This window comes from Charadrius vociferus, unplaced genomic scaffold (assembly GCF_000708025.1).
Source record: "Charadrius vociferus isolate BGI_N301 unplaced genomic scaffold, ASM70802v2 scaffold111, whole genome shotgun sequence".
NCBI lineage: Eukaryota > Metazoa > Chordata > Aves > Charadriiformes > Charadriidae > Charadrius > Charadrius vociferus.
Window position 1 is genome coordinate 2,474,798 of NW_009647046.1, and position 24,278 is coordinate 2,499,075.

At 39.0% G+C, this 24,278-nt stretch overlaps 1 protein-coding gene across 3 annotated transcripts in view; it reads left to right on the plus strand.

Moving 5' to 3' along the window:
* Nucleotides 1–24,278, plus strand: part of CELF1 (CUGBP, Elav-like family member 1) — a 39,291-nt gene that overhangs the window by 11,386 nt on the left and 3,627 nt on the right. Inside the window, exons 1-12 of one of the 3 annotated variants that reach the window (XM_009895639.1) lie at nucleotides 2,791–2,864; nucleotides 4,950–5,137; nucleotides 5,935–6,017; nucleotides 6,433–6,481; nucleotides 9,689–9,820; nucleotides 10,012–10,091; nucleotides 10,468–10,629; nucleotides 12,010–12,091; nucleotides 15,087–15,215; nucleotides 21,713–21,823; nucleotides 22,004–22,189; nucleotides 23,039–23,182. In XM_009895639.1, coding sequence (XP_009893941.1) covers nucleotides 2,794–2,864; nucleotides 4,950–5,137; nucleotides 5,935–6,017; nucleotides 6,433–6,481; nucleotides 9,689–9,820; nucleotides 10,012–10,091; nucleotides 10,468–10,629; nucleotides 12,010–12,091; nucleotides 15,087–15,215; nucleotides 21,713–21,823; nucleotides 22,004–22,189; nucleotides 23,039–23,182 — 1,417 coding nt within the window. In that variant the 5' untranslated portion in view covers nucleotides 2,791–2,793. Of the gene's footprint in view, nucleotides 1–2,790; nucleotides 2,865–4,949; nucleotides 5,138–5,934; nucleotides 6,018–6,432; nucleotides 6,482–9,685; nucleotides 9,821–10,011; nucleotides 10,092–10,467; nucleotides 10,630–12,009; nucleotides 12,092–15,086; nucleotides 15,216–21,709; nucleotides 21,824–22,003; nucleotides 22,190–23,038; nucleotides 23,183–24,278 lie in introns of those variants that run through there. The other 2 variants (XM_009895637.1, XM_009895638.1) reach the window with 2 other exon arrangements.

Sequence of the window (24,278 nt, forward strand, 5' to 3'; positions counted from 1 at the left end):
CAGGAATTTGACATCTGAGCAAAAAATAAGTGTGTTTAGCTCTCTTATTTTTCTTTCTTTGTGAGCCATGGCTAGGATGACTTTTGCGTTTTTTATAATTCCAAAGAAACACTGCATCCTCATTTAATTTTTCTTATTTCTGTGCAATAGCAAAACACCATCTTTTTCCACTCTTTCTGATATTTTTCTCAAGTAAAGTCTGCTAAGTCTTTTAATTTCACTAGCTTGATGCCTTCAACTAAATAATTTTAAAACAAACCTGTGTGTACACTAGTGTTTTGTCACTGAAATTGCCATCATTGCTGCAGAAGTATGGTACTCTGAGACACTGAGTCTTGGCTAACATACCTTCAGATATTTATTCACCATTCTAGTATTGATTCTTTCTTTCCCCCAAATTCTGCATAACAGCATGTGAAATATTTCTCTTCATTAAATGAAGTGAGCACATCACAAGAGAAATTAGAGTAAGTATAGCAAGAACTAAAAATTAGTATGTAGCAGAATAGTTGCACAAAACTAATATTTTAATTATAAAGCCATTGGGCTTAATTTGACATGGAGCATAACACTGTGACAATGCCTGTAACTTGTTGCAGTTTTGTCTTAATGGAAAAAGCAGGTATAACTTTCATTTAGAGCAGAGAGATGAGGGAAAGGGTGGGCATAGGATCAAATCATAATGACTTAATGATTTTCTTCAGTAAACTAATCAATCTCAGTAACCTTTTTAAAACCCATTTTCTAGAGTATCTGTTGCCAGCATCACCTTTCATCAAACGTACAGTAAGCATGGCTGCTGAGGTATTTTACCGGCTGCTTAAAAAAAAGCTAAAGATGACTGGAAGACCAGAAGGAATGAATTCTGGTCTTCATAGGTAAGAGAGACCAGAATGTACAGTGTTCACATAAGTCTATAGACTTATAAGTCTATAGTAAGACTTATGTGAACAGTGGCAAGAACCCCACCACATCTTCTGCTGTTCTAATCACATAAATCTGAAGTGTTTCCCTCTGTGGGCTCATTTTAGAGAAATCTATAAAGTGGGCTCCTGGCTCAATTTAACATTTAAATATGATGTGTTTGACACAACATGATTTTTCAAGTGGGAAGCCTGTAAGATGTGTCTGAAGGTAGATATGAACACTTTACTGGAAGCTGATAAATTGACCTGTGTTCCCTAGTGCCTATTTGCATGCTCTTAACAGGCATGCTTAGCAGGTAGCTTCCACCTTTTTCATTAAAGAATAAGCTTTCTTGCATTTACCACATAATAAGGACACGCATGAAGTAGTTACTCTTGAATATCTGATGTGCACTAAATTCACATCCTCTCTTATTTTGCAGTAACATGGATATCTCTTTGTATTCCAAGGCCTAACTCCTTTTAATAACCTTTTAATTAACCTCGCTGTAGGCAGATCGGAAATGTTATTTTTGTTCAGAGGTTGGAAATGGTTATTTATGAAAAAATAATTGACATGCTGTAACTGTGCAAGCATAAAGGAAGCTGTATATGCTGACCCATCTAAGTAACTGCAAGTACCTGTTGCAATCGTTGACAGACAAGAAAGAAGTGATTGCAGCTCCCCCAGCATGTGTTCCTTGATGCTCTAAGAGTTTATTTTGTGGTTGTATCGACCATCTACATAAGGCTTAACTGGATTCACGTTGGACTGGAGTTCACCATCCCTCCTGTAGTGCTTGGACACACCCAGCTGCCTCTGCAGCACTCACTCTCTGCAATCAAATATTTCTGTGTCTCCCAATGCATCCAGTATTAGCCAGATTATCTCCCCATTAGTTTGGGTATTGGAGATTTAACAAAAGGTCTGTACTCTGTGTGTGTATAAGTACATACAAATGCACCTCACGTATAAATATACCTTACAGTTCCTTGATCAACATGTTATTCCTGTTTTAATGATGAAGCAGGTGAGGTGTTCTGATCAGTGTTTTTGAAGATTATAAACCAGTTTTCAACAGATCACTGTGTTTTTCCCATTCTTTATCATCTATAGGCTCTGTATATCTCTGGATTTACAGATGCATGATGAGCAAAGTATTGTTTCTAGAACAGTGGATGTTTTGCTACTATAAAAGGAGTAGGTTTTGATGTTCTACAGTAATTAAGGAATTTTTGAGTAATCAAATCTTCCTACCTTTGATTTTTTTTTTTTGGAAGGTTCAGGGAAACATTTTAGTTAGCGTTTTTCTCCCTAGAAGTTAGGAGAGTGTCAAAAATAGCGCGCAAGGTGAAAAGCTGAGATCAGCCATTTAAAATGTTAATGGTGAAGGAACCTCTTGACTTCACACCTTACTACTGGCGATATGGGAAGTGTCTGTCTGAACCTCAAGGCCTTGGGACTGCCATTTTGGGAGGCAAGGAGTTAGTTGGGGATGGATAGACTGGAGTTTGTATTCTTTCTGCTCTGTTACCCATTGCTATCTTCATGGATCTGACACTCTGTTTATCTGACAGTGCACTCAGTACTGCTTCGCCAGGGAAAATTGCACAAAACAAGCCCAGTGCATCAGCATTTTCATTGTGTATTAAGCTGAGCCTCCCTTCACATGGTCACATCCCCTTTTTAATCTGGGATTCCATGTCCCTTTCCCAGTCCAGCCTGTTTCTGTGGTGTCTATTGCTGGTCTCTCTGGGCTTGTGTTTCTGTGGTTTGAGTGTTTTTTGTGTGGCTGAGTGTTAAGACCTGCAGGACTTTTGGTAGTGGTGTTGTTTGGGGGTTAGGCAATACACTGATTTAGTGTTAGTAGTTTGTCAGACTGAGGTGATGGCTGCGTTCAAGTTGGATTTCCTGCCAGAGATGATGGTGGACCATTGCTCCTTGAATGCTAGCCCTGTGTAAGTATTTTGTCTTCGTGTTGAAGTTTATAACTAAAGGTTTAGTTGGAATTGCTGTCTCTGAAGCCTCTGCTCTCTGATGAACTCCCCTTGAGGGGGGAAAGAAGAGAGATAGGAGAGCCTACAGTTTGTTTCTTTGAAGAAATCCTAGTGGGTATGGACAATTGATGTTGGATTCTGGCTAGGGCGAAAATAATCTGATAATTTGGGGGATGAGGGCTAAGGAGGAATAAAGCTATTTGGCCGTACTGTTTATAGTATGCTACAGGTGCTGATATTATAAAATCAGTTATTTAAATCAGTTGTTGGGACAACAGTTTCTGTTCATCCCTGTTAATGACTCCAGACTAAACCTTTTAATTAGGAATGAAAGATTCCGAGAATACTGTTGAGGTCATGTTAAGAGTTGCCCAGTTGCTATGCTTTTGAAGCTACCCATGGCATAGAAGGCAGGACTGAAAATTATTGTTGGAAGAGGGTAAATAATTTCCAGTTGTTCTCAATTGGAATAAAAAAAACATGGAATGAAGAGAGGTAGTTTATCTCTTTGTAAAAGCTATTGTTTGCCTTGGCTATCTGGAGAAGTGCTGACCCTTTTGGAGTGGAAAAGTAGAGAGGAGTGAAAGGATTTATGATTATTCTCTTCCCTTCTAGTAAGAAGCTTTGTTGTTTGTGAGGTCTTTTCGTACAGTTATAAAATTGAGCTTTCCGTGGGATCAGTTTTTCCATAGGCTCTGAACAGCAGCATATTGAGGGGAAAAATTAACTAAACACTACCTGGTTTGGAATTATTATTTTTTATTATTGTTATTTTTAGGTTCTATTTGGGGGGAATATGATTGCAGATGGACAGTAGGAGGAACATTGTTTACTGTAATGTGCATTTAAGCTATTCAAAAAGGAAAAAAGCAGAGATGAAGAGAGCCGCCTACTATGGAAGAAGGCCCACCTGTATTCTTCAACAAAGAGTTTGAGGGCGGGGGGGGAGTCATTGTATAGTTACTACTCCATTCCCCGTGTTCTTTCTAGATTATGCAGGGGTAGGTCAGCAATTTTAACCTGCTAATCACTATAGCTACAATAGGCTGTCATTGCAGTCAGTGTTCCACAGAGATAGGTCCTTTGGTATACCAGGCTGTGAGTACCGGTAACAAAACATCACATTGCACTTGACAAACAATGAGGAGTCAATACAGAAAGTAGTTTATGACTGTCAACTAGCTGAGTGGAGTATAATACAGTTTTATTAACAGGCTGCAAACTGTTCATATGGCTAGATGTAATGCCTTGAAGCCTATTGAAGATTCCCATACTCAAAACTCCTGTGTTGTTGTAGTCTAAGAAGTGATATTTTTTCTTTGTTAACACCCTACCGTGACTCAACTTGATTCAGCCTGTGACTAGCTATGTTGTCCAATTCCAACCTGTTCATGTGCAGCCTAAGCCTGTTTTTTTGCCAAATATTGTTGAAAACTCCCTAGTTTCACAAAGAGCTATTGCTTTGTAAACCTTTGATGAAACTTCTCATCTGTTCAGTTGTACCTGTTTCTCTGTTTTAAGATGGGTCTTCACCCTGGGAAACAGTTCCAGATAGTCATATTTAAGAACAACAACAAAAAAATACTATCCTCTCACTTTTGGTGATTACTGCTGACTTCAGTAGTCTGTGGGTAGACTGTTTGGGTTCCTTCCTGTTCTGGTTTCTTCTTCTGTAAAATTTTACATGAGTGAACTAGTGATATTTTTCAGTCATCTCAACAGATTTATGTCCTGAATCCCAGATGTTGACTACATTGTAGGAACAAACGTTAAAAGGAGTTTTAAATAGCTGTGTAGAGTGTTTGGTTTTCAAGTACACAGCTTGCCAATGAATGTGAATGAAGTTTCTGAATATTCTCTGGTCTGCAGGACTGGGAAAGTGCAAGAGTCTCTCTTTATATGTATATTTTAATCACATACATTTGTATATGTGTAGAAATGCTTTTTTTTTTTCCAATCCCACTGTAAGCATGCTTCATGTTGCTGCAATAGCACTTATAGTCTGTGGAAATACGTAAACCAGAAATTACTTCTTATTTTTCATAGCTCAAAGAAAATGAATGGCACACTGGATCATCCAGACCAACCTGATTTAGATGCTATCAAGATGTTTGTGGGTCAGGTCCCACGGAGCTGGTGTGAGAAGGATCTAAGAGAACTTTTTGAACAGTATGGTGCTGTCTATGAAATCAATGTCTTGAGGGACAGGAGCCAAAACCCTCCTCAAAGCAAAGGTGAGAACTTCTGTACTTGTCATGTAAGACTTGGGTTCTCAGCTCCTTTCACATAGGTACAATCTTAGCTGTTTGCTTATTCAAACGTCCCTGTATGTTTGAGCTCTGTGTGACCAGATGGGTGTGCAAGCCCAGCCTTTGTAGTCTAAGTGTACATGTCTGATTGTACTTGGACTGTGATGCAGTCATTAGCTGAACTGAGGAAAATCATAGTTGTTTTTTTCTAGAGCTCAGAAGTGATGGGGATGCTTGAAGAATATGGATTATAATTGCAAAGCAGAACATCAAATTAATATTGTGTTGCTTCAGAGCATCATTGTGATGCTATGATATAAGCAAAGTGTTGCTGGAAGTGTCACAGTTTCAGATAAAATATAAAATTGAGGTCTTAGTCATTTGTGGACATCAAATCTTAACTAAATGCTGTACCTGGATTTGCGGTTCAGTTATATGCAATATCTATTTCCCGTGAAACTGGATAAGTTTGTGGTACTAGCAAATAATTGTGGCATTTCATAATGGAAGTAGCCAACAATTATTTGGCAGGTGTATCTAAATGTTTGTTTTGATGGTGTATTGGTGATGTTGGGTCAGTTCTGAATACATCCTATTTTATTACACTTGGAAATCTTTTTTTTTAAACAGTCACAATCAGTAGGACCTACTTATTTCAATGTCTAAACTCTTCTACTTGTCATGTTTTGCATTGGAAGCATAGAAGTGGGACTTGCAATTTTTGTACAGCGTGTCAGGATTCATGGTGTTCTTTCCTGGCTAGCATTTTGTTTCAATTGCAGGGTGCTGTTTTGTTACATTTTATACCCGTAAAGCTGCACTAGAAGCACAGAATGCTCTTCACAACATGAAGATCCTCCCAGGGGTAAGAGAAGAGCCATGCTTTCTTCGCAACTCTGTCGTGTTTTTCTGAACTCTGGTACCACTGATGTACAAACATACATTACCTTGCCCTCAAATAATGTTTTAAAAGAACTATTCAAAAGAGCAATGACATGAGATTTGTATGGTAACATATCTTAAGGGGATTTTGGAACATTTGGGAGAATAATATGGTAGTGAAGTGGGTGGGCATGGCTCTTAAAACACTCTGTGTGGAGGAATGATGACATATCGTTAGCAAAGTTTTTCTTTCTTCTAAACAGTTATGTATTGTTGCATGTGTACCTCTGTAGAGGCAGTTTAGTCTACCATTTCTTTCTTCCACAATTCTTATGAGATCTATTTCATATAGTATAAAGTAAATGCATCTATGATTAAATAATCTTTTTACGTTTCAGATGCACCATCCTATCCAGATGAAACCAGCTGACAGTGAAAAGAGTAATGGTAAGCTTTACTAGAGTCTGAGTTTGGTGGCATCATTTCTGCTAATAGGGAAGCTTGAGGATTTTCCTTTTGTCGAACAGCTTCTGATGAAGTCGTCTTGAATTGGAGACCTGATTTTAAAAAAAAAAAAAAAGAGAAGAAAGAAAAAATTGTGTTTTCAATATAGTAGGTAGCATAAGTGATGTCTCTAAAATTCCATGACTCGGTATCTCCCACTGCTGCAGCTTGTGGTAGAACCATGTTGTCAGTTAGGGAAACATCCAGTGAGTTCTTCTTTGTACTAAAGTGGTTTAAATCTTTGTTGGGGACATGGACAGTGGGATCGAGTGCACCCTCAGCAAGTTTGCAGATGACACCAAGCTGAGTGCTGTGGTTGATACCCTCGAGGGAAGGGATGCCATCCGAAGGGGCCTTGACAGGCTTGAGAGGTGGGCCCATGCAAACCTCATGATGTTCAACAAGGCCAAGCACAAGGTCCAGCACGTGGGTCAGGGCAATCCTGAACATGGATACGGACTGTGTGATAAAGGGATTGAGAGCAGCCCTTCCGAGAAGGACTTTGGGGTATTGGTGGATGAAAAACTGAATATAAGCTGGCAATGTGTGCTTGCAGCGCAGAAAGCCAGTTGTATCCTGGGGTGCATCAGAAGAAGGGCTTAGCAGATCAAGGGAGGTGATTCTCCCACTCCGCTTTCATACTCACCTGGAGTACTGTGTTCAGCTCAGGGACCCCCAGCATAAGAAAGAAATGGACCTGCTTGAGTGGGTCAAGAAGAGGGCCGTGAAGATGATCAGGGCTGGAGCACCTCACCTACAAGGACAGGCTGAGAGAGTTGAAGTTGTTTAGCCTGGGAAGACAAGGCTCTGGGAAGACGTTATTGCGGACTTCCAGTACTTAAAGGGGGCTTACAGGAAAGATGGGGAGGGACTCTTTATCAGGGAGTGTAGTAATAGGATGAGGGGTAACGGTTTTAAGCTGAAAGAGGGTAGATCTAGATTAGATATTAGATAGAGATTCTTTGCTGGAACAGATTGCCCAGGGAGGTTGTGGATGCCCCCTCACTGGGAGCGTTCAAGGCCAGGTTGGATGTGGCTTTGAGCAACCTGGTCTAGTGGAAGGTATCCCTGCCTATGGCAGGGCCTTGGAATTAGATGATCGTTAAGGTCCTTTCCAATCCAAGCTGTTCTATGATTCTATGAAACCTAGAAACGTTTTTTCAAGTGCTTGACCAATTTGAAGAAAGGCCTGTTCCAGCTACAGCGGGACTCAAAACTTCTCCCTGTGCAAGGGAGATTGAGAATTCTACAGGTCAGTAGAGGAAAAAATGTGACTATTTCTGCACATTGGCCATTTCAGATGGATTAAGACACCTAGCATCTACCACTGGGTAAATGATCATTTATCCATGTATTTCCGTGATGAGTTTATATATGTATATAAGTACGTGCTCAAATGTGTGCGTGTCTATATATTGCTGCAAGATAAGCAAAGAAAACTTTTAGCATTTTATAGTTTCAGCCTTTATAGGCTTGGCTGGATTTTATTTTCTTCATTTGCCATATTTACTATAAAATTAGTGTTGCCTTGTGGAGAAGGTAATCTTGGTTTCAGAAAGCTTATATCTTAAGATAATTGAAAACGGAAGATGGGATAACGTACAGTAGGAGTAATTCCACCTGCAAATTCCTCCATGTGTATACAGAATATGTTTCTGTGTAAATATATCTGGAAAGAAGTAATTCTTTTGAAGTATCTTTGGGAGGAGAACAGAATAGGTTCTCTAAAAATTATCTTGCATTATACACACACAGACACACACAAATATCCTGGGAAAACAATGGAAAGAGGAAAAAAGTATTTAATGAAATTTTAGGGTGACAGTTCTGAGGCTATTATATAATTATATGAGTTTTAATGAAAGGTGTAGGTGAAAATATATAAGAAAGCATCAGTTAAAGTATTTTAACTTGCCATTAATAAAACAGATTTTGAATCTGTTGAACTAAAATGGACTGAAAAAAGTATTTGAAAGAGCTTTCTGCTCTAAGAGCTTAAAAGTGAACTGGATACAACATTAAGATTTAATAGTCAGTTAGTCATGTCAGCTGGAATAGTTTGGAATTTTCCTTTTCAACACCATAGAAGACTCAGCAAATAAGCTGATTTCCCCTAACCATGGCACTAAACAGGAGAAGATTTTTCTCTCGTGAAACTTCAAATTGTGCCACAGCCTTCTTCGTATTATATTTTATATCGTGCTGAAGGTTGTCTTTCCAAACTGTTTTTTATTTCCAAATGGTATTCTACATACTTGCTTTTAAAGGATGAAGCAAATTATTTCAAAGGTGATTAGCATCCTTAAGTAAGTAAAATGAGGTATAAAGTTCTGCTCTGGATTCGAATTTACCCACTCCCTTAAGTGACTTTAAACTAACATTAGTAACCGCTAACTGAAAAGTTAAGATAAATGTCTTTCTGGACCATTTCTTTTAAAATAGCCTGCACACTGAAAGGTATTCTTCAGCTCTACTGTATGTAGTACCATCACCATTTAGAGGCAAGGTACAGTAGCATGCAGTCCGTTGTTCTGATTTGAGGTGTTATTTTCACACTTTTGGTACAGATCAGAATGGATGAATCTGAGACAGAACTAAAACTGTTCTGTTTTAGCAACTGCTGTTGCTTCCACTGTTGAGACTGGAGCATGAGGAAAGAGATCTAAATTTAAGTGATTGGCATGATAAAGAAGCTAGAAAGAAACTTTCTGCAGCTCACTTACTTATTTAGCTACAGTTAGGTATGTCGATAGTCTAAAGATAGAAGAAACAGAGGAAAGAGGATGAAAATAGTCCAGTAAAATACATACAAGTCTTCTCTCTCTCACTAGGAACTGAATGTAGGAGATACGGGGAAGTGCTGAATCTGATATATTTTTTCCTTTCCTTACATTCTTGCAGTTCACAGGCTTGCAAGGGAGAAACAGTCAGCAAAATGTAAACATAAAACAGGCATCCTTCAGGCTCATTGAGGTATCTTGTATGCATCCTCTTAAATTGAAGAGATTCTGTTATTGGGAATCTGGTTTTGACAAGCCCCTACCCTAAATACAAGGGAAATAATTGCAGATGATGGGGGAGACTTGACAAAATAAGATCTAATAAGCACATATTTGCTAGTAAAACTCTTATCCTTTGATTTCTTAGCAGTAGAAGATAGGAAGTTGTTTATTGGAATGATATCCAAGAAGTGCAATGAAAATGATATCCGAGTGATGTTCTCCCCCTTTGGGCAGATTGAAGAATGCAGGATATTACGGGGCCCAGATGGCCTGAGCCGAGGTAAGCAGGAAGCTTTTCCGACAGTTCACGGTTCTCCACTGGATCCTGCCATTCGCAACGCACGGTGGCATTTCAGCTCTTTCTGTGATCCCTCACCACCATGCACCAGCCCATAGGCATTGTCGTTTCTTTCTTCATCCAGTTATTGTGGAAGTAGTGAATGACTTAGTTCCCTTTTGTTCTTTCCCCAGGTTGTGCGTTTGTGACTTTTACAACAAGAGCCATGGCACAAACAGCAATCAAAGCAATGCATCAAGCACAAACTATGGAGGTAAAACAAGTTAGTGGGTGTCAAGACAAGATGTAGTTTGTCAGGCAGTCACTATGGAGTTTGGAGGACTAGAGAGCAGAGAAGGTTAAGTGCAGTGTGTGTTTCTTCACAAATACTACTCCTGGACCTTTGTGTTTCTTCTGCTCCTATTTTTAGAGCTCAAGATAAAAACTTCATGTGCAGAGAAAATACCAAAATACAAAGCAGAATCAAAAGCAAATGAGATTTTGAACCTTTAATGAAATGTGCTGTTTGAATATATGTATATGTATGCATTTTGGGGGAGCGGAATGCTTCCAATGACTGGGTCTTAATGCAGTATTTTTATGACTGCTGGGGATAGCAAGTATGTAATTGTTTGAATTGCTGTTTGCAGGGTTGCTCTTCTCCCATTGTGGTAAAATTTGCAGACACGCAGAAGGACAAAGAGCAGAAACGAATTGCTCAGCAACTCCAGCAACAAATGCAACAGATCAGTGCTGCCTCAGTATGGGGAAACCTGGCTGGTCTCAACACACTTGGACCCCAATACTTAGCAGTGAGTTTCTGATTTGGGTTCTTTTTATCTCTTCAGAGATTACAGTGTCTGACTGTCTTGTAGTGTTTAATGTATTTATTTTTAGAGGGCTCCTGATAGATAGGAGCAGGGTTCTTAATCCCCATTTTGTGGATGAGGAGGCTGAAATTAAGTTATTTAAGTGATGATTTCAACCCCAGTTACTGTAACGCTGACTACTGAAACTTATTTTTTTTCCTGTGGAATAACTTTGTGCTGGGAAGATTTTCTTCATATGTTATGGCCTCAGTGTTTACCCATATAAATGCCCTTTTCATGTCTGCCTAGTGACATAGTTCTTGTATTCCTCTTCCATTTTTCCCTTTTCAGCCTTTATTTCTCTCATCCCTTTCCAGTGAAACCTAGAACAGTACTTGGTGGTGTCCAAATAGAAAAGGTGATCAGGTTGGAAGTGCGAAGCAGCTGACAGTGCACAGTTAAAAAAAAAAAAAAAGACCACCACCACCAAACAAGCGAAAAAGCCCACAGAAAATAGAGAGAAACTACTTTAACTACTTTCTTTAGCAAAAATGATACAACAGAAGGCAGTCTGATGTTTGTCACTGATTTTAGTTGATTTTGCTGGGTTCCTAAAGGGTGAACTTGTCAAACTGATGTGCACTGGCTCATGTGGGTTGCCAGAGTAACTGAGAACTGTATTCATGCAATATAAGGTCTGGGGAACAGAAAAAGAAAATTTCATCTCATTCTTGGTGTGGTGTACTATTGAAGTGGGGGTGTTCTCTCTTTTACTACTGCTTTAGGTTTGGTAGATGAGATTATTTTTTTTTTATAACAACACCTAGTTAATGGAGAAGAGAATAGGAAATCCTTCTAAATAGCTTCTGAGCTGAGGCTTGAAATTTCTTCCACGGCTGCTGTGTTTAAGGAAAGTGGAGGGGGTTCCCTGTCACGGTGGCTCTTTGGTTTTGGTATGGCATTTGCCATTTTTTCTGTGCTGACAGTGTCAGCTGTAAAGTCTGGCTTGAGGTAGCGTATCCTTAGGGGTGGCAGTCCTGCCTGAGGTACTCTGAGAAGGAGTTCTCTCTCACTACTGAGTCTACTGTTTTTGTCTTGGTGTATTAGCTATAAACTTCCCTCAACATTGATTATGTTGAGTGAGGAAAGCATTGTGCTGTTGCTTTGGCTGCAATGTGATGCATGGGCAACGTGGATTTTCATGGTGGTGCTCTGGCTGTACTGTGTAAGGGGAATTCTCTTTATGCTTTGCTAGGATGTGGTGCATGGGCAGTGGGAATTCCTTTTGTGACGGCGCTCTGGCTGTGGTGTGATGCACTTTCTCCCAGAAGCGGAGCCAGCCCTCACTCTCACTCTTGTTTTGTTTTTTGGTGTAATGTCTAGCTTTATTTGCAGCTCCTTCAGCAGACAGCAGCTGCGTCATCTGGGAACCTGAACACATTGAGCAGCCTCCACCCAATGGGAGGTGAGTTTTTTCCACCAGAAGACAAATTCAGTGCCAAAGAAAAGAGCAGAAGGGTAGAGAAAGTAGCCAAAAGGCTGTAGACATATTAACCTCATTTGAAATAAGTAGTCCTGAGTTTACCCTCTCCTTTGGAATGACACGAATCCTCTGCTACAAGTGTGGATGTTCCTTCTTAATCTTAGTTAACCATTGTCCCCGAGGTAAGTTGTGATATGCTGGTAATCTCCCTACCTCTGGCGTTTAAGTTATCTTCCCTTATGGGTACAAAAAGATGGCTCCGTATATTTGTTTTCGTCCAAACAGGTGAAGCATTGTGTTTTGAAGTAAGCACTAATGTATGTGTTTCAGTGACAATGGATTCTTAAGTTTCCCATTTAAAATTCTTTGTTCTTAAATACATGAAGGCTGAAAATGCAATGTTGGTAGGAATGTGAACTAGTCCTTCATTCAGGTTCTTTAATTCCTTAATTTGAATTACCAGTGATTACGCCATTGCTGTTAGGGAAATATCACCTTAAATAGGTACGAGCCAAATTGCTGTGGACTGCTAGTCAGAATATTCACTAAGTATAGCAGTATTGCAGCTGCAAATTGATTGTCCCTTCTGTCTTCACAGGGCAGGGAATAATAAAACATATGTTAGTAACTCCAGGAACTGCATTCTGTAACTCATTCTGCTGGCAGAAAAATTATAGTTTTGGTTTTAATACTGAGCTGCTTAAGCTTTTAAAATTGCCTCCTGGAATTGTATGGTAGTTCACAATATTACATGCCCTGTCTGTGCAGAGATTGATCTAAAAGTGTTAAGAAAGTAAAGTGTCTTTGTACATCTGACTTGTGTTGGTACACTCATCAGTAACAGTTAAAACCATAACGCTTTGCAAAGGTTTGTGATTGTAAGAACTTTGATTTATATTTGAGGTTGATTCTAAGCTTAGCTTCTTATGTTTACTTTTTTCATGTTGGACCTCTTCAGAGGTCTTAAAAATCAGTTTCACTAATATCCTGTGTGGTGGTGACCTAGAACAAATTTTGTTATGCACATGATACTGTGTCCCCCGTCCCCCGCTTTGTGTCTGTTTAAAAGCAAGTGGTAATAAAGGAGAAAAACAGTACAGCAGCTTATGGTAATTGTTACTACATTAAGGACTGGGGAAGCTGCTAATTAGCTAAGGTTGCCTGTGAAGTTTCCAAGGTAATTCTGTTTTCACTGTTTAAAAAAATCACCTTAAAAATTGAGAACTCAGACATATAAACAGCATGTTCTATGGTGCTTTGAAAGAATTATTCCAAGTCTGTGATTCTTCACAGAAAGAGTTCTAGTTTCAAAGTCCTGTTAATATCTCAGCTGATCTGCTTACTTGAAATACATGGATAGAAATATTAAGTAGGTAATTAGATCCCAAACTGTATCAGACTTTGTAGACAAAATTTAATCTTAGCCCTGTTTGAAAGCAGATGGGAAAACAATGTGATGACAAGAGGACAGGTGCAGTGCGCACGTGCCAGACTGCTTCAGAAAGGAAGCAAGCTGCTCTGTTCTTCGCTAGCTCTAACACTTGCACTTTTAACCCTCTGTAGCACAATAAAAACAAAAAATAGAACTTTTTGGTTTTAACTTCATGCTTTTATGTTACAGTGGCACCTTGAGAATCTAAATAAAGGCAGAATCCTCTTGTTTCAGGCACTATATGTGGTTAGAGAAACAGACCCTGTCACAAAGAGAAAACAATTGAAAAATATTAAAAAAAACCCAAAACAGCACAAATGACCTGTGCTAAAGGTAGTAGAAGTTTTTTTAGAAAATAAATAGTTTATACTGCGTTGTCACTTACATTCTTATGTTGTCTGTTTATATACTTAGATTACAAAACTGAGATTTTAATTGAGATGTCTGCTTTGTCACCACATACTTACTAAGCATCCAAAAGATGAGGTGCAACATCTGCCTAGGACGTCTTGATGTTGTTATATGAATAGTGATTAATTTAGTTTTGGTTTTAATTTTGTAGGGAAGAATTACTAGGGATTGCCTAAAGTCGGATGAAGAGGAGGAATTGTTAGAATAAGCAAAGGTAGAGACAAAAAAGGGAAATAAGGGAAAAGGGAAGAGAGGCAGAATTGGAAGAATGGAACTAGCCTACCAAAGGATGGCTAAAATATAGAATTAAAAAGATTGATATCACTTATAATCCCATGGCAGGAAAAGAGGGCAAACTACAGTGTCAGTGCTGACTGAATGGTTTCATTGAAAAATTGATGAGTGGATTGACCAGTAAAAGTTCATCGACACAGGGATACCTTCCTCTCCCTGCAGTAATCCTGGAAGCTTACCGTGCCTGATGTTTCCCATTTTCCTCACCACTTTTGTTTGACCAGCTGACTAGCCTACCTGTATATTGGCTGATCTTGTGGTCAGGAGTTGCTACTTACCATTTTCTCACAATTGACTGTTGCTTCTTGGCTGCCAAGAGGACCAAACAAAACATGCTGATACTCAGCTGATGGTGGGTTAAAGGTGTGACTTTGTGGTAACTGTGGTTTATAGGCCTTCTTGAAAGAGTTCTGCAGTTATTGCTGTTCCCCTACAAAGGCAGTGGAGGGACACAAGAGAAGAGGAGGTTATTGGCCTGGTGTCTAGACAAGTTCCGTAGCTTGCAGATGAGCTGTCAGACCCTGGCTTAACTCTCAGTTAAAGCTGCTGTGCTTTTGTGACTGGAGAGAACTCTGCTTGACAGTTTCTGTACTCTGAGATCTACATCTGGGATCATGACTACCTGATCTTTTACAAAACTCACCTATCTGGGCAAAGAAAACCTTTAGAAATAACAAGGAATCACAAAGTAGGAAAAGATCAGTAATTAGTATTAAGCCTGTTGTTTTTAAGCTGCTTCCCATTACTCCCTTGTGATGTGCTGAGGTTGCTGGATCTGTTAAGCTTGGATGATGGTGACTATTATAGAAGAAACGCTATGCATTCTTCAATGTGTTGCAGGACTGAATGCGATGCAATTACAGAACCTGGCTGCATTAGCAGCTGCGGCCAGTGCAGCTCAGAATACACCGAGTGGTACCGCTGCACTCACTTCCTCCAGCAGTCCTCTGAGTGTGCTCACCAGCTCAGGTAAGACACTGCCTGTGCTGTAGTGGGTTATGACATGGGTTGCCCTAAGAGTCATTTCAGGATAATGACACCTGTTTTGTCTACCCCTTTTTCTCACTTTCATGTTGATTCTTTAACAGATAAGCTGTTTTACTAGTAGATTCACTCACGTTTGTTTAGGCTAGGTATCTTTGCCACCAGCAAAGACTTTTTACCTGCTGTGTTCCTTCTTCCAATGGTCAGATTAATTTAGAGCAAAACAAATGTTTGAGGTCATTGTGAAGCAGAAAGGTAGGTGACCTCTTTCCAGTCACATTATTAAAATCTCATCACATATCTGATTTATCCGTGATTTTAGGCAGGTACTGTGGCAGATGTACCCTGTTCCTCTGGACTTGGAGACAGAAGATGCCTTAAGCATCAGTAATGCATTCTATGTGCTTGAACAGTACAGTTTATATTACTCTGGCATTAATGAAGACAAGGATACTGTAACTACCTCATAGAAGTAGAATAAATAGACCCTTAACATATTTATTGGAAAGCGTTTGTCTAGAACTGAATGTATAGGTTGCACATAAGTCAGTATCTTACTTTTTGGGGCGGGGGGCGGGGAGGGTTTTTTTGGTTGTGTTTTTGGTTTTACTTTAAGTTATTTACATTATGCAGAGAGGCTCGAATGTCCAAGTAGTGTTCTTTTGCTGCCTTATTGTTAAATGTGATCAGTAAATGCAACAAACAAGAAAACAAAAAATAAATTAAATTATGCTTACATCAGACATGTTCGTTTTTTTACCACAAATGAGGTTATTTATTATCTTATTTTCAGTTATTTCTAAAGCCTAATATGGGGAGACCCTGTATTTTCAGGTTGTCAGGTTTCCAGCATCTACAGCGTGGTATGTGGGTTTGGGTTTGGTTGGGTTTTTTTTGTTTGTTTTGTTTTTTTTCGTTTCTCACAAAAAGCCAAATTGCTTACCTAGTTTTGAAATCCAGCCTACAGAGCTGACATCTGTCTGCACCTGTGATTGTGAGCAACCGAGGGGGGTGAGAGGGGGGGTAAATTTACACCGGTAGCTTTTTGTATTGCATGGGAGGACCAAGGAGACAGACTAAGAGATTATAAAGAGATTACAAGGAAAAGCTGTAATGTTACATGATCAGGAGTTAAACTATGAGTGCTTTGTAGTTTTCTACTTAGAGAAATCTCCAAGAAAGAATTCAGTTCAAAGAGTTGTGTTACTGGACAGTTTGGGTTTTTTTAATATAAAAACTTTGTGGTCTGCAATCCTTAAAGATTTAAATTTTAAAATTTATCTTGACTCCCAGCTATGGTATCATATTCTATAATTAAAAAACAAAAAACAAAAAAAACCCCAATGGAGTTGAGGCTGTAGAAGAGCTGCATATATAACCTGTTCATGCCTCTTCATCATAGAGAAAACATTGAAGGTGAATACATCTGAGAATTTCTCCTGTATTTCCTCATGCAGTAGCAGACCTGGAATTGTCAGCTTACAGTTTCCTGCGACTGGCACTTAGAACTGATTTCCTTGCTGGCTTTCTCGTCTACTGACTGGAGCAAGTTTGTTCTCTGATTTGTTGAGGTGGGGAAAGGAACTGGCAGGTTGTGAAGTTCAAATGCCAGACGTGCTAGAAAAGGCAGAGGCAGCCTCTTCTGAGAAGTGTACAGTAAAAGGACAAGGGCAATGGACACAAGTTGCAACAGAGAAAATTATGAGCAAAAGAAAAATAAAATAAATTATGAGAGTGATTATGCTCAGGAACCAGGTGCCGAAGGGGCTGTGGAAACTCCGTCATTTCAGAGATTCAGAATGCAATTGGAAAATACCCTGAACAGGCCGACCTAATTCAGAGGTTAGACCAGCTCTGAGGAGACCAGTAGACGAGATGATCCACAGAGGTCAACTGTGTTATGCTTGATTTCCCCTCTGAATTTTGGCTGTTCCACAGCACTCTGCAGGTTCCTTTTCCCTTGATGAGAGACATATCTCAGCATGCTGTTCCACTTTTGGTCATGCTGGTGGAGGGGCTAGGGGGTGGTGAGCAGCCCGTTGTTAAGTACCTTCTGTGCTGAATCCAAACAGCTTTCTAATTGCCAGTCATATCAATAAAAGATTGTGTCAACAATCAAGTAATCACAATCGGTCATTTGAATTAATATTCCATACAGATGTATAAGTCAGTTCACTCTTCATAGGCTTATAATATGAAGCAGTCACTATTGTATTGCTCTTTAAACTTAATTTCAAGTATAATTTTAAAGAGTAGAGATTAGCTTTGTTCAAAAGAAATAAAAAGTTCTGGAGGATATGTGGTCTATATGTAGTCACTGACATCAAACTCTGAAACCGTTTCAGTGCTTTTCATTGGAGGTATTAATATGCTTCACCTTTTAACACTGGACTTAAATTGGGGGAAGGGGAAGCCTCAGTGTGTACAGACAGCATTCAGTCTCATGATACTTCATGTAATTATACAGCGTTTTAACTCTTTAGTCTGAACTAGCAATTATGTCTTATAAAAGCAAACTTGAAATTCTCTTTTGGTTAGTATTTATTTATACGTGCATTCACACTGTATGTATTCACATAGAAGGCTGTTGGACTCCATGCATTCAGAGCATCCCTCCTGAACCGTACCTAGACATTGAAAAAACTCAGTATAGAGCTGTTCCATACCATGTGTTAGTAAACGCCTTCCTTGTCTGTGGGACGTACGGCAATATCTACTGTGATAACCTCTTAAACCTAACTGCAGATGAGATGACTACTGGCTTGACTTCTCTCCATCTGTCATCCAAATGTTGACCTGATGCTTATTTGGACATCTCTTCCAGATTGTCCTCAAACTGCATAATTGGTGGAAAAATCCAGACAATCCTTATGCATAGCTACCTTTTTGATTTTCTTTCATCTGCACTGATATCTTTTGCGTTTGGGGAACTTGGAAGTCCAGACAGTGCAGAGTTTGTGGACTATGGATAGGTTACATGTCAGAATGATTGAAAATAGAGATGTTAAGTGTTGTTGTTGCTGTCTTCCTGCTCATTTCAGGTGATTTTGCTTAGGTATTTCCAAGCAGTATTGTGTATTTTGAAGTAGAATAGGATGTAGCAAAACCTTCAGCCTTGCAATAAAGCAGCTACTCTTTGGAACTGAACAGACTGCTGCTGCATCCACCTGTAGATAATCCGTGTTACAGGGACTGTGGCCTTAGATAAACTCGTTTAAACTGCTAGCGTGTGAAAGGGACATTCAAGAAAATGTCACAGAAGTATTTCAGGGTTGGGGTATCTTGTCTGCCATCTTTTCAAGTTGTACATCAATAAGAATTGTCTGCTCCAGAGCAAAATAGAATGGTTGCAAAAGCTGATGTATTTTCCATTTCTCCTCCTTTCAGAGGTGACTACCAAAGGTCCAGCAAAGACTAGATGACTTTGCTGGCCTTAGTGTGTCTCCAGCAAAATTGTTTTCAGGGACATCATAGTCTTTCTGGTTTTACTGGAACTAATTCTGGTACAGTTCGGTCAGATTCATTGCCTGAATTTTAGCGCTCTTTAGCTCATTGCTTGGATGCTAGATGACTGAATTAGAACAGACTTACTGTTCCCTCAGTTCACCTACCTCCACAAGTAGGTAGTTGATGTCCTTGCCCAACTTTCTTTATCTTTCCTAGCTATTCTTTACTACATACTCAAATTTTCTGAAAACTTCTTCAAGTATTTTCAGCTAGTTATCTTAGAATTAGCCTTTTGTACTAGATATAACTCACTCGATAGATCTAAGAAAACATAACTTCAGTAGCCAGCAAAAAAAATCCAACCCAACAACTCACCAAAAACTGCACAGAAACAATGTTAAGGATTAGGGATGGAGTAAAGAACATGTATAAAACTATACTGGTTTTCCATCCCCATTACTGTGTTCTGTTTTCTGGTCTAGAAAGGATGACTAGAACTGTGGAACTCCTTCCCTATTAGGAGCAACGCGGGAGCCTGAAAAATAGAAGACTGACATGGGAGGAGGATATGATTGAAGCCTACAAATATATTACTCTTGTGATGAAGACAAAAAAGGGAAAGACCAGTCGTTAGATATTTCTAGACAAGAGTTGCAGGATATCAGGTGAAGTTGTCAGCTGACAGTTCAAAAATAAAAAGTGATTTCTCTGCATAGTGCGTGATTATATTGCAGAACTCATGCCTTAGAACATAGTATAGTCAAACAATTCAGTGTTCAAAATGCACTGAAATTAATGAATGAAATACATAAATTTAATACAAAGACATTGTCCCTGGCTGAAAAACTCCTAGATTTGCAAATTGCTGCCTTGGTGATAGACTATACCTAGGAAGTACTACTTTGTAATTGCCCTGTATTTCTGCTCTACTGTTATTTATCTGCCTTTAGTCATCACCAGAAATGGGGTGCTGACTCACTACAGCAATTCCTATATATATGTGATAAAGACAATGAACTAAACAGTGTTAAATTTTCTTGGCGCTTTCAGCACTAAAGCATTTCTTGTTTTGCTTAAAGAGTTTTCTGATAAAGTCAGCTAAACTAAAATATCTGTGTGTTCAGCTTTTTGTAATGGTTTAAATGAATTTATTTAAAATCACAAGCTTTTCTAAGTAGGGAGGATATCTATTCTCTCTTACTTTGCTCTCTAGCCTTGGCTTCATTCTTTTTTTCCCATACCACTACTATTTTATTGTGGCTGGTTTTTTTTAAATGGTGTTCACATCTGTCAAATGTAGGGTCTCTCTGAATTATGTAGATTAGCAATGAAGTGTTGCAGAAATAAGTGATATTCTGAAATTGAGACAGCTGTATCACTTCTGAATGCAGGCTTTTATTCAGCCAGCTGTGCTATTTTTTTCTCCCAACTGGAGGGTTATACTGTAACTTATTATCTGTATTTTTCCAACATTTAATATGGTACTGATAGTAAGACAGGAAGTGTCTCCTTTTCTTCAGTGTAAGCATCTTAAAACATAGTTTCAGACATTGTCTTTCAATTTCTGACTTTTTAAGAGAATTTGTCTAGATCTTTTCCTAGGGGAGATTTGTCATTTCCTGTGTCAGTACAAAAACTAAACAGTGATATGAAGTGCAGCTCCCTGGGTTCTTATGCAGCATGCGTTAGGTACAACTGCTTTCGTTAGGTACAGCTTTTGCTGGGGCTTGTTAGGCAAGTTTGCTGTATTCCATTTAAATAGTTACCATATACCACTCCAGCAGAGACTTTGTGCTACATACGTGAAGTGGTGAATATCTAGTGTGTGTGAATCTGCTTGAAAGATGCTAACAATTCTAAAAGTTTTAATGGATGTACACAACATAACTGATAATCACAAAAACACAAAGGAAACTGAAAATGCCTGAATTTCAGTTCTTCTGTTACCCACTTGGTCAGACTGATAAATTCCTCTTGAAAGCAGACTACAAGATGCCTCTACAGCACCAGTCTTCGGTATCTTTTAATTTGTAGAAGCCATAAATATTTTCCAATGTATCTTGTGTAATATGCATAGCTTCTTATTTATCATCTTCAGATTTCTAAGTAGTCTACAAGCCTGTTAGGAAAACCACTGCTCTATAATCATAAAAACAGTATTCTTTTCTTATTTTATCATGTCCATAATCTTTGTAGGTTACCTTAATTTGAACTTCTGTTTCTTTTGATATACCAGCTTGGCAAACTTTTTTCTCGTGGTTTTGATGTCTATTTCTGTAGAACTAACTCTACCTGTTGTAGAATTTGGCAGGCCGTGTAAGATGTTAATCTGCTAGGTACTGTATCTGTAGACTTCTCTTAATGACTAAACATGGCTGAAGATGTTAGTGGCACAGTCAACAGAGGACAGACTGTGTATTTTGGATGTAAATTCCAAGACTTTTCTTGGCCCTAGCCCCAGCTGCTGCAGCAGGACTTTTGGTGGAAAGTCAGATGTGTCAGAATAATCTGGGCATCTGCTGTACCTGTTCTGATAGTATGGGAAAACTGTATGTTCGGTTTGACTGGAGCTTGCTTTAATGTCCCGAGTATCTGTGTTTCGGGTCTCTCTCACCTTGTGTGATGGTTCAAGGGTAGATGTTAGTATGTAGCAAGTGATTCGTGCTCAAAAAAAGCAGGAAATGGGCACTGCTGCTGGTCACCTTGTGTTGAGGTACAGAGTTTAGCTAACGTTTGTATATTGCATGAATCTTAGGTGCCTTACACTTAATGAAATTATTATTGCTACAAAGAGTAGACGTTATGATGAAGTAGTAGAAATTTTTCAAAAAAGTAGGAAGGGATTAGAAGATATAAGCAGTATGATCAATCAAGTTGTACGGGTTTGGGGTTTTTTTGTGTGTTTTTTTTTGTTAAAGTATACTGTGTTGCTTTGGTCTGTTCCTTACTAGCCTTTTCTACAGAAATGATGAAGATGTTGAATTATGAGGACAAAAGATATTGCTTGAAGTTTAATTATCTTATTTTAATAGCAGGTTCCTCACCTAGCTCCAGTAGCAGCTCCTCTGTTAATCCAATGGCTTCTCTTGGCGCATTGCAGACACTGGCAGGGGCTACAGCAGGCCTCAATGTTAGCTCTTTAGCAGGTAAGCTACGTGTTGTGGTGGGCTGGGGGAATGGCTGATTATCATTCCTCAGGCTGTGCTAGTTCTGTGGGTGTTTTTTTCATGCTCCCTGCTTCTTGTAATAGTGCAGAGTATTTGAAAGGTACTTGATCTGGCTCAGTGGAAGTACTCAGTCATCTTTATTTCCTCTTTCTTGTACAGGAATGGCAGCGTTAAATGGAGGACTTGGCAGTGGTGGTCTCTCAAATGGGACAGGTAGCACAATGGAAGCCCTCACGCAGGCTTATTCTGGGATCCAGCAATATGCTGCTGCTGCATTGCCCACGCTCTATAACCAGAGTCTTTTAACACAGCAGAGCATTGGTGCAGCGGGAAGTCAAAAAGAAGGTAGGAAGTTGTAGAAACAACTTGAAAGGGGTTTTCAAAAGGGAAAGCTCAGCCCTTGCACCTGCCTTATCTGCAGAGCTTTCATTTGGTGGCATTTTTTAGAATCCTAGAGTTACTGAAGATAAAGAAGGAAAACCTGTGAGGTCTCTCTGTTGAGGGCTGGCCAGTTTCTCCCAGGATTTGTCTAGTCTTAAATGCTTAGTAATCGTACTCCTCCATTTTTCTTGGAGGACAGGAGAGTATGAGTCTGCAGCCTGATACATCCCACTGTCAGAGAATCAATTGTGGTTTTGTTAATTTTGTTTTCTTGGTCCTTCACTTCTTCCCATAGATATATAATGCCAGTCTCTTCACTCTTCATATTCAGAATCAATGTAACATGCAGTGTAATGAAGAATGTAGGAGTAAGTTTTCAGCAGAATGTAGGATGATGTTTAGAAAAGAATCTGTTGGATTTCAAGTAATGCTATTACTTGTATTTCATATTGAGATTTACTTAGCTTCTTTGGGCTGCAAGCTTGGCATAGTCGCTTTTGTTTTAGTCAGCATCTGAGGCTCAAACTTATTGTTCAGCTTTCGTTACAGCAAAGATCTGTGAGCCACTTTTGGCACGATGTGGAAATTACAAGCCAAAACGGTGAGAAAGAGATAGAATTATTTGAATGATCAGTCCCAGCAAAGGATCTTGCTGATTTATTCTGGAGTCAAGTACTCCACAGAAGTGTGAACAGCAGTTTCATTGTTGTATCTAGAAAATTTGGTTTGAATGGCTCTTTTACCTTTTTTTGTGAAGCGGGCCTATGTTATCCATGCTCTTTCTGAATTCATGTTCCTACTTATTGTTTGAAGGTCCAGAGGGAGCCAATCTGTTTATCTACCATCTACCCCAGGAGTTTGGGGATCAGGATCTGCTGCAGATGTTCATGCCATTTGGAAACGTCATCTCTGCCAAGGTTTTCATTGACAAGCAGACCAATCTAAGCAAGTGTTTTGGTACGTTGGGTCTAATCATTACCTGTAGAAAGGTGGCTTCTTTCTAGTAATCACCTTTCCAGTATATTGTCTAGTCTAGCTTTTAAGTCAAGTAGTGACTCTTTCTCTATATTCCTAAAAAATAAATAAATCAATCTGAACTATTCCAGCAATTACGTGTATTTTCCTGATTTTTCATTATGACTTTTTGCTTTTCCTGATTTTGTACCATTATGCCTCATTATAGTGTTTTGGCCCTAGATAATTCACTATGATTCGTGTTTGCAGACTGTAATCATGGTATAGTTCCTCCTCTTCCTCCTTTCTGTCTGTTCACTAATTGTTTACGTTGCTGTATATACTACTTACTACATTACCATTATGAATGATTTCTATTAATATTTTTAATCTATAATTGTTATGTTTACCATATAGTACAGGAGCATTTGACTCTGTTCTATAAATGCTCTGAAGGCAATTTTTAAAGCTTCCTCCTAATTCTTGAAAACTTTGTAATAGTAAAACCATTTCAGCTGCTATTTATTACCTAAATTTGGTTGCATTTGCTCTGCTTATTGTGTGTTTAGATGAACGTCACATCAGGGTGGGAAGTGTATCCTAAAACTGTAAATCAACCTGTCATGCTACTGTTACCATCCAAATAGATTATTTTCAGTTAACTGCTAAAGTCTGTGATGCCAAAAGAGCAAAGAATGTATTCTTCCTTAGCTTGTGTAGTAGGAGGCTGTGCATGTGGACTGAAAGATTCATGGTTTTATTTTCCTCACATTGAAACCCCAATGCAAGTGGTTGTAGCATTTTTGTAGTGCTGTAAGCTCTTGCGACTCTTGATAGATGGAGATTTCTTGTGATGGGATAGGAGAGGTGGGCCTTTCTCTATTGTTTTCATAGTTTTGTTACCTACATAATATCCTGTATTTTTTAGTATTTGAGCCAAAAGATGTGGACAATGTGATGCTTTATATCAACACAAAAATATGCTGAGGATCAGGCTGTAACACCTGCATATGGAATGATCTCCCCAGGTAGTGATGCCAGCCATTGACTGGAGTTATTTAAAATGGGTTCCTTCAGAACCCTGGAGAAGTTTACTTTG